We start from the raw sequence: 10,839 nt of genomic DNA on the forward strand, positions 1-10,839 counted from the left end.
TTAGTTAAATTATCTTGTTAGTTTCTCTCTTATTTAAACCCTGTGTTCTTCCCAAGTGTTTGTCTTGTCTCGTTGCTGTATCGTTGGTGTTGTGGATTTATATGGACCTTCAGTGTGTTTTTGGAATTCATTAAATACTGTTACTCTTTATCTTTGTCTTTGTGCCTTCATACAACCCATGTTTGTGACAGAAGACCGGACCAAACCGAAAATGAAAGGCAGAAGATGCTACAGCACCCTCGCGGCCATCAATGTGGTACCACTCCACCCGGGACGTTGAGGGACTGTCGCTTTTGTCTTTCAGGGTGGCCAGGGCTTGGAGGACTACATTGCTTAATGGAGGGGTTTCAGTACAGGCTGGATGACAACATTCGCTTCGTCCTGCCCTGGGGAGATCCTAGCTGGACCTTGAAGAGCTACATCAACTTCACCCTGTGGATAAAAGTATCTGCATTCACTGTGGATGTCGAGGACTACACCAGCGTCAAGCCCCACCACGCAAACTTCTCGCAGCTTGGCCCAGAGCCCAGCCAGCCATCATCCCCACACAACCCGGAGTGTGAGCCGGAGCCCTCCGCAGACACGGAGCCTGCCCAATAAAAGAGCCAATCGAGGAGACTGAGCCCATCCTCGCCCCGGAGCCCGAGCCTCAAGAAGAGTTTGACCAGGAGTGTGAGCCGGCCACATCGTCAGTGAGATTCTGAGTTTTAGTGGAGTATGAAGGCATGGAGGAAGGCCCCGCCCACATCCTCACTGTGAGGGTGAGCTGCAGCTGGCCTCTGTGGATCTACTCTCTCTTTTTGACCCTCTCTACAACCTTGTCTTTGTCCAGTCCTAAGCCTTCTGAATTTTTTCTGGCTCCATCCAGCCCTAAATCTTCTTTGTCTCTGCTGGTTCCATCCAGCCCTAAATTGTCTGTTTCTCCGCTGGTTCCGTCCGGCCCTAAATATTCTGTGTCTCTGCTGGTTCCATCCAGCCCTAAATCTCCTGTTTTTCCACTGGTTCCTTCCAGCCCTAACCCTCCTGAATCTCCCACCCATCCTCCCTATCCCACCTTCGCCTTCTAGTCCTGTTAAATACTCAGTCCCTTTTCCTCTGTCAACTGTCGGCCCATCAGCTCACTCTCTGCGAGCCACCAATGAGGCCAATTTACCTCAGGCCCTTCAGTCTTCAGCTCCACCTCATGTGAGGTTCCTCTGTCTCTACCTCCAGCCATGGAATCCCAAATTCCACACAGCCTCACGATCCTTCACCTCCACCTTGACTCCTAGCTCCATCATCTCCGCCATGGCCTGTTATCCTAACTGCTCCGCCGGTCTTACTCGTCCCTCTGGCACCACCTTGGGCAAGCATCCATCTACCTCCACCTTCCATGCCAGCCAAGCACTCTGTCCCATCTCCGCTGCCACCTGCCATCCCCTCAGCTCACCCTCTGCCTGCCATCGCCTATGTGGGTTTGCATCGGGTCTTCCAGTCACCAGTGCCACTTAGGCGTGAGGATCCCCTATCTTCGCCTCCAACCACTGGATCCCTGACTCCACCTTGGCCCTGCGACCCATCGACTCCGCCTTGGCTCCTAGCTCCCTCGATCTTCACCATGGCTTGTTACCCCACCAGCTCCACCGGGCTCCCTCGTCCCTCCGGCTCCACGTTGGGACATTGGTGTCACCCAGGCTCTGTGTCTCTTTGGCTTCGTCTGGGTCTCCACTGTCTGTTGCAGGAGCTTGTTCTCCTGGCTCCTCCTCCCAAGACACCACCATGACTCCTCCCTTCTGCGACTCCACCTTGGACCTCATTCTTGGCTGGGCTCTGGACCCCCACCTTCTGGCTCCTTCCTCCATTGTTGCCTCCCTGGTCCTGCTTGCTCCATTCTTCATCCCTTTGCGAACTCCTGTCCACTGTGCTTGGTCGCCATCCCTTTGCCCACTCCTGTCTTTTTGTATGGACTCTCCACAGCCATCATACCATCATACAACCCATGTTTGTGACAGTTAGGAGTTTGCTGAATTCAATAACCTTATGAAAAATAAGTAATGCTCACAGCAAAAACACTTCACAGGAGAAACAACTACAGTCTCCTTTCTCTGAACTCTATACTCTGTTCAATACCATAAAAAATAGTTTAAAGGGGTCATATGATACGATTTCAATTTTTCCTTTCTCTTTGGAGTGTTACAAGCTCTTGGTGCATAAAGAAGAAATACACAAAATAATGTTCTTTTTAGCAGCATCATATGACCCCTTTAACTCCTCTTTAACTTGTATTGAACCCAGATTATTCCTTTAAATTAGTAAACTGTTTTTGTGAACAGTGATCTCAAACATGCAGCCTGTGAGCAGCTAAACCCTGCAAAAAAATTCATTTGAATCTCATGGCAAGATCAAGGGAGGGTGAGGGAGAAACTTTAAGATAAATGTATCTCATCCTTCTAACATGGCTGCTGGCTACTCAGGTTTGGGTTGAACATCAAGAGAGGCCTGGCTCAAACCAACAAAGCCCTGAGGCTGGTTTCCACCCAGCATGAGGAGGACAGGTGGCCAGGGCTTGACTGATGATCTCTTGCTAGCTTTCCACTGGAGCACAGTATGAAGGCAAACAGGGACTGATTAGCATTTTAGTGGCCATCGGCATCTAGCACAGCTATTAGGAAAACGGGTCATCTGGCAGATATCGTTCCCTCTGCAAGCCTAATGTGGCTATAAAAATTTTAAACACTATTTGTGATGTTGAAATGGCTTATGTTGAAATTAAACGCTTTCAAATGGACAACAAAAACACGTATCTGAATACTGAATTATCATGGTTTGCAGTTTGCTGATCATGTTCTTTTTAACACATTTGTTATACATTATGAATATGATCTCTTTAGCAAATAAATGACATTTGGAACAGACTGCAGTGCAGCCTGTCATTAAAATCTCAATTAGCCGCATTGGCTTCTCATCAGGGAAAGAGCAGTGCTCAGTGAACTGTGCTTGAAGTTAAGAGCTGCCCGAATGAAATATGATAGTGTATAATAAACACAGCCAACAGACAATGTGAAAGTAATGAGGGACAATGATGGGTTAAAGCTGAAGTGTGTAATTCTTGAGCCACTGGCGTCACCAAAGCAAATGTACAAACAACGCTTGTTTTCAAACAGGTTTCTGCTGTCTGCCATTGGTCACATAGTCTCACCACGAACTCTTGCCATTGGCTGAGACACAAAGTCACGGTGTTTACACTTTTTTAGAAAATTAGAATGCATTTTATTATTGATTGAAAAATTATATATTCCAGCTAGTATTGAGAAATTGCTTTCCATTGCAGTGAATGTGTGTTGTACGTTTTGTGGTTGGATTTGGTCATAAATATGGGAAAATTAGCTTAAGACTTGGATTCAGTGGTTCTTTCTATTGTTTGAAGTTTTCTGAAAAGTAATTTCTTCTGTTTTGTTGGGTCATCTTTATGTGTAAAGAAACTTTTGCATCACTACATAAAAATCCCACTGCTGTGCTTTCACATCGCTGTGAGAACAAGCGAGGGATCTCTTTTGAGAAGACTTTCTCAGACTGAGCGTTAACCACACACTGCCTGCATGAAAACCAGTAAACTGAGCTGACAGACAATGGCTGTCCAAAACTGAAGGCAGTGTTTGTTTACCTCCTAGGGAAACTCAGGCATGCTTCCAAGGCATCATATTGTCAGTGATCTAGAACAAATTCAACTACACTCTTAAAAATAAAGGTGCTTCAAAAGGTTCTTCAAGCGATGCCATAGAATAACCATTTTTGGTTCCACAAAGAACCATCTCTTTCTTACCTTTTTGTAATCTGAAGAACCTTATTTCGCCACAAAGAACCTTTTGTGAAACAGAAAGGTTCTTCAGATGTTAAAGGTTCTTTATGGAACCATTTAGACAAAAAGGTTCTTCTATGGCATCGTGAAGCACCTTTATTTTTAAGAGTGTACAATGATTATTTCTCTGTAGAAATGCACAAAAAAAAAAATAGGGGGAAAAAAAAAAAAAATTACAGGAGTGTGGCATATCATATGTAAATGAAGGATACATCTATGCTGCCCTCAAAACCTTCAAAACCATGTTTTTCAGCATTTATGAAACATGTTTATGTATGTTGTCTTAGTAAAGTCAAAATGAGGTTCTAGCTAGCCAGAGTTTTGCTTCACGCCTCATTTTAAGAGCATAAATATTGCAAATGAAAATATCAAAGACTAAACACTTGGCAGCTTCTCTCCAGGTAAAGTGTGTAAAATTACTTATTTCTTAAAGTAGCTTGCCTTTGCAATTTGTGTACGCCTTGAACTAAATGCACAATATACTGGATTAAAAAAAAAACTAAAAAAAACTCTAGACTGATTTGGGTAGAGCTTTCTGTATAAAACACTGGGATGAGATGAGTGTTGCTTTGACAATTGGAAGGAGCCCCCTGCACGTCACCATTGTAATGTTCGGTCAACTAGGAGGGATCCTAATGAAAATGAAGAGCCCTCCCCGTAGGGAGGATTTTCCTGGGTGACCGTGACGAAATCGGCGAAATAAAAGCGCGCACCTGGACACGGTGCTTGGGTTCGAGAGAAGAGTGAACGGAGCCGCACACAGCCACCGCTGAAGAGTGCTGACCCCCAAAATACTTCACCAACAATGATTGCCAACATCTCTATATTCTGCGTATCTTCACTTCTACTTTTAAACTGGGTCGGTGCCAAACCAGTTACCAGTTTACAGGTGAGTCTTTCAGTCTTGGCTCACTCTTAAGGTTTATTAGACTCTGGCTAATCATATGCTTTTTTAAATAGCAGAGTCTTATGCATTTGTTAGACGAAGAAGTGAACGCGCCGTTTGTGGAGTCGGAGATGGAGCAGAAGGATGCGGGAGCGCAGAAGAGCGCACTGGACGAGCGCGACGAGCAACCGTGGGAATCAGACGAGCGCAACTCAGCGCTGGCGGGGAAAGATCGCGCGTTCGAGCGTCTCCTGGGTGACTTACTGTCCACATCCAAGCGCTCGTGGACTCGATTCAAGAAAGGCGGGCTGAGGAGCTGCTTTGGGGTCAGACTCGAAAGAATCGGGTCTTTTAGCGGACTCGGGTGTTAAGCGGAGGTATGTTAGGAGATGTCAGGTCATCTTGACCAGATATGTAACACTGTTCAAACGCGTGTTAGAAATTAAATAAGTCATGTCTTATTACTTCATGTCATGTCACTTCTTGCAGGTTGGGACTTTGAAATACTTGACACACTTTATCTTAGATAAAGAAGTGTTGACTGAAAGTTTACCGTAGATTTGTGTTCAGGTGATGCGGTATGTGTTAGTCATTATTTATTTAAGATTTAGACATGTAAATAGTTTGTATTTGAAGATTCCATGACTGCTGCTTTGTACTGTTGCATCTATTTATGTATGTATGTATTTATTATGTCCTCCCTAAATACAATCGTATTATAGAGAATGTATATTGCTGCAAAATAAATATTTTGCATAACGTGTGTGTCAATGTGGTTTAAAACTAAAGTGAGTATATCTGACGATGAATAGAAGATAAATTAGCCTAATGCGTATGTTAATGTAATGCATTGGCATCAACATAATGCATTTGTTAATGTCTCAGTTGTTTCGTTAAAAATAGACATAAAGAAATACAGTAAAAAATTAAAAACTAAACTTAAAAGACAGTTTTGCTCCTTGCATCCGGCTACAGGGGCATTTCAGGAGTTACATTATTATACAATGAATCAGTGATTCAAACGTGCCAAATTGGCCATAAGGGTCTGTTTCTACCTGAGCGAACATAATGTAATCAGTCAATTTTTGACGAATTTCGGATGTTTTTTTTTTTTTTTAGATGTTTCCATGACTAAAATGGCTTAAATGATAAGCATTTTGCAGTGTATGTTTGAAGTATAGTCCAAATAGTCCAATGATCACATGGATCATTTATTGACACAATCAATGAAATAAATATTTGTTGGTGAGATCTATTGAATTTAGGCGTGACCCGGATAAACAAACAAAACACTATACTGAAAAAAAAGTAAAGTAAATCATACATTGACTAAAATTCGAAGCATTTATTATATAAATTTTCATTTTCTTTCACTATGAAGCTTGACCTTTATTGTTATTAAATATTAGGTGCTATATAATCCAGCCTATACTTTGTTTGTCCATATAGGCCCTGGTCCACTGACACGTTCTCACTCTCAGCTCGTCACACACAGACTCTTCGTCAGGACCCCTTGGCATCACTTTTTACGCACTGGGTGCCCCTTTAGCGTCATTTTTTAAACGTGTAGGGAACCCCATTGCTCTCAGTTGTTTGCTCTATGCGTCAGATCCAGTCGCATTTAATTCTTTAAATGGGTTTGTAAAGGCAGATATTATTGAAAAGTATCTGACGAGTTGGGAATGAGAACGTGTTGGATTCAGAGACTACAGAACAAGCTGAAAACTGGAAACAGACGATTTGAGCACAGAAATGTTGAGAGATCATGAGACTATGAAGAGAATGATCATAAACCAATTGAGGCATTGTGTTCCAGTTAAGAGGTTTGATTTATATTAAAACAATCGTTAAATACACTGTAACAGTTACACAGAATAAACCTAAATTCAAACTAGGATTGGTAATTCACTAACAATGCAAGCCTTGTATATTAATACATAATAAACTAAACCATAAATCTGATGATCTGTTGTCCCAGATTTGTAATAATGTGGAAATTATATGAAAATCAGCATTGTGATATACCAGCACTTTAAAATCAGCGTTGTGATACATATATCTATAATGTAGCCTATACCTATATAAACCCTTAAAAACGATATATATATATAAAAAATATATATATATGGAACATAAAAGAAGGTAATTTGAGAAACATCTATTTTTTTTCTTGGTTCATGCAATGGAAGTCATTGGTAACCAAAACAGCTCTACAGTCTTTAAAATAACTTATTTTATGTTGCACAAAAGAAAGTAAGACATTCAGGTTTGAGTAAATGATTACATGATTCATTTTTTTTTGGATGAACTATCCCTTTATTTATTTTTTTTTAATGACATAATACACTATATAAGAAACTAAAACTGCCAGCAGGTGGCGGTAAATGTCTTCATGAGTCATTTATTCATTCATTCGATTCGTTCAAACGACTGATTCATTCAGGAATGAAGTAAATGGCTCTCTTTATGAATGGGCCTTTGAATCATTGGTTCACACGATTCATTCAAAACGCAGATTAATTCAGAAACTAAACACCACTGTGCTGCTCGGAGACGCACAACAGTTCTGCTGTGGCATTATAGCTCATAGGTTTTTGTTGGTAAAACTGAGCAAAAACAGACAATACTGTGTTTAAAATATAACACAATATTAGCTTCTTATTTACTGAACTTTTGCATAAAATCACATTTGCACTCGTGGTATTCGGACATAAACAGCACTCGTGTGATAGATATTGCTCTCGCTGCTTGTGTGATATCGCTTATCATGTGATATAAGAAACTCATACAGGAGAGTTGTTGCCCTGCATAGTATTTGTCAACAGTCAACTGTATGAAATATAAGATGACATACAGGTCTGGGGGCGAGGACAGTGCGTTAAAATATTTTAATCGCGTTATTTTTTCACAACTAATTAAATAAGTTAACGCGTTAAACTGACATCCAATTTATATATATATATATATATATATATATATATATATATATATACATATAAAGAACCTTTTGTGCACTGGAAAAGTTACATGGATGTTAAAGGTTGTTCATGGAACAACTGATGCCAATAAAGAACCTTTATTTTTAAGAATGTAGGCCGTCGTCTAATCAATTCCTATAAATAATTACTGTACGTTTATACAAATTTATGTGAAGATCTGAGCATCAGGAACACACGTCGCACCCATAATGTCTTAATAAACATGTATTGCTATCCTCCTCTGCCCTACTTTCATATTATTTAATGTTTCATTTAGATCTTTCGAGTTGACCGAACCTCAGCAGAGCAACAGCTGATCCAAATGTGCACATCACGTGTCCATTACATGATAAAATAATAATAATAATAACAATAATAAATGAATGAGTGGATAAATGAATGAATGCATTTATTTATTTACTTTTTTTTACGTCAACCCGATCTCATGAGAAAACGTATCTATTTTAAAAACGGTCGATTTTGTATAAAATCGATTTGTATTAAAATGCATGAAGCTCCATCCGTAAACCTGGGGTCAGTTGCATAAACTTAGCCTCTGTGTTAAAGGGGTCATATGATGCGATTTAAATTTTTCCTTTCTTAAAATAGCATCATATGACCCCTTTAATATCGTGTCTTAAGAATTAGTCTGACCAACTAGCAGTTAGCCAAGCGGTAATAAGTCTTGTTTTGTTTGTTTTTTTGTGGCTTCAGCGTAGACTAATCTATGCTTTTATGTAAAAGAATTAATACACTCTAAAAAATGTTGGGCTGTTTCAACCCAATTAACTTCGGGTCAGATATGTAGCCTACTAACCCAACTTTTGGGTTAAGATTTCATTTAAAAATTTAACCCAACAGCTGGGTTAGTCCATATTTGAGAGTGTATGACCAGTCTATGAAAAAAAAAAAAAGATGACTAACTTAAGACTAAACCTTTTATGCAACCGGCCCCTGGAGTGCGAGCAGATAACACGAAACTTTGAGTGAAATCGTATGAATTATCTTGAGACCGTGTTGATTGATGTTCACAGTTATTAGCCTACATTATAATATATCAGCCTATAAACTGCTCACTCTGTCATTATATAGTGACATTATTATTAAGTTATGTACTGTAACTTGCCTTAACGTGCCATGTACACTGAATGATTTCAGAGAAGTAGAGTAAAATGAAATCATGAAGGTGTTCCCGTCACTGTATGGCCCATTTGGACTCGACTATAAGCTTTAAAGGACTCATTTCCGACAGCAGCCTTTATCAGACTGAGGTGTCGGAATGCAGCGGCCATTCTTCACATTACTGGCGTGTCAAACTTTTAAGTATAAAAGAGCTCGAGGCTCCACTGACAGAGTATACAGACAACGACACGGAAGACAGAAGAGCAGCAAAAAACATCAGGAAACATGAAGTCGATTGACATTCCTCTAGTTGGCCTTCTCTTGCTCTTCAGCGTTCAGCTCATGTGCACGTTCCCGCTGCAAAACACAGACTTAACCAGCGAGGACATGGATGTCTTAAAGGTAAGACGAAAAACCAGGAATGAGAGAGGAAAACTTGCTTAATAATGCTCGCTCAATAGGGCAAACTAATGAGCCACATATGGCCCTGTCAGCTTCTTCTACAGCGACTGGAAGAGTCCATTCCCGCTGCTTCTCAAGAGCAAACACTGACGAAAGTGGAGAAAGAGGAGGCTAATCCTGAGGAAACCCGCGCTCAAACTCCACCCCAGACTGACATGAGAGACTATCTGTCTGCTCGGGACCTGAGGACGGTCCGGCAGGACACCAAGAGTTACTCCGGGTGTTTCGGGCGCAAACTGGACAGAATCGGCTCCATGTCGTCTCTGGGATGTAACACCGCCGGACGCTCAGGTAACCACTTCATTTATGTATCGTACAGCAACAGTTAAAATGGACATCGTGTACTTTAAATATAAATGAAAGGACTGTTTGTGGAAAACTGTTTATCAAACTGCGTATTATTATCAATATGAAGATACAGGCCTATGGTTCACTAACGTACCCATTTCTCTGTTTTTCCTCTTTCTGCAGGTTCTAAGAAGTGGTGAAGTCTTAATGATTAGGAACTTCTACACTGTAAAAAGTGAATATTTTAGTGCTTGTATTACTTTAATACGTTATTTCTACTTGATCTGACCTTACAATGACTTTTGTTGGTGTAACCTAATGTATTCAGGTTGATTAAGTCATATTCAATTCTATTTTTGACATCAACAAAAAACAAGATGTTACTAGCAAAGCACATTTTTAGGTTACCTGACAAAATATTTTTTTACAGTGTTATCCAAAAATTGTTCTTAAACATGCATATTTATTTAGGTATTTATTAAATTGTTTAAATAGTCAAGTTATATATTTATATGCATATTTAATGTAATTGTCATTCAGATCAGTTGTAATAAATGTTTACACATGCCTTGGTTTCAGAAATCTTGATTATCTTTTTTTTTTTTTTAAATCTACCTTTATTTCTGTATGAACACGTGCAGCATGAGTTTTCACTGAATACATATTCAACTGTTTTAAATCACAATGCAATGAGGTGTTATTGACATCTGGGTTGTTTTATTTATAAGTATAGTTTAAGACAGGATAAAGTTCTTGCACTATTTGCCTGAAAGCACCAACAACAACATGTTTGCACTGATCAAACTGTCCCATGGAGTCGTAGAAACCCAGGCCCTCTTCAGTGCATCATTATCAGTTGAACCTGTTTCAGCACCATGGAGAGCAGCAGTACTTCACATTACTCAAGGGAACTCAAGGTCACTCTCCTGAGTTAGATGTAACATTTCACTGACATTCAGAATAGCTTAGGCCTATGTTGTCACAATGTTTGGTGGTGACATTTAGAACAAAAAGCCTTTCAGTAGAAGTTGTTAATGAATAGGGGAAACCAGAGCTAGTTAACTATAAGGTTGCCCTCCAAACTAAAAGTGACAAGTTGGGGCAAGTTTTCATATGTTTTATGTATGGCAAATTATTGCTAATTATGTATAGAATATTATTGCTAATTTTATTATAATTATCATTTTTATTGTCCAAAACAGTTTAATATTTTCCTTGTCTATTATTTATTATTATTATTATTATTATTATTATTATTATTATTA

At 39.8% G+C, this 10,839-nt stretch overlaps 2 protein-coding genes across 2 annotated transcripts; both read left to right on the forward strand.

The window, feature by feature from the left end:
* Positions 1–4,643: 4,643 nt before the first annotated feature.
* Positions 4,644–5,109, forward strand: LOC107691054 (C-type natriuretic peptide 3-like). Its single transcript, XM_016489532.1, has 2 exons — positions 4,644–4,727; positions 4,802–5,109. The coding sequence occupies exons 1-2, from the start codon at positions 4,644–4,646 to the stop codon at positions 5,093–5,095; spliced, it is 378 nt and encodes a 125-aa protein (XP_016345018.1). The 3' UTR covers positions 5,096–5,109.
* A 4,000-nt stretch (positions 5,110–9,109) lies between these two features.
* Positions 9,110–9,774, forward strand: LOC107691065 (brain natriuretic peptide-like). Its single transcript, XM_016489548.1, has 3 exons — positions 9,110–9,226; positions 9,319–9,577; positions 9,758–9,774. Exons 1-3 carry the CDS (start codon positions 9,110–9,112, stop codon positions 9,772–9,774), a joined length of 393 nt encoding a protein of 130 aa, XP_016345034.1.
* Positions 9,775–10,839: the final 1,065 nt, after the last annotated feature.

The sequence above is a fragment of the Sinocyclocheilus anshuiensis genome, unplaced genomic scaffold, assembly GCF_001515605.1.
Source record: "Sinocyclocheilus anshuiensis isolate Anshui unplaced genomic scaffold, SAMN03320099.WGS_v1.1 scaffold158, whole genome shotgun sequence".
NCBI lineage: Eukaryota > Metazoa > Chordata > Actinopteri > Cypriniformes > Cyprinidae > Sinocyclocheilus > Sinocyclocheilus anshuiensis.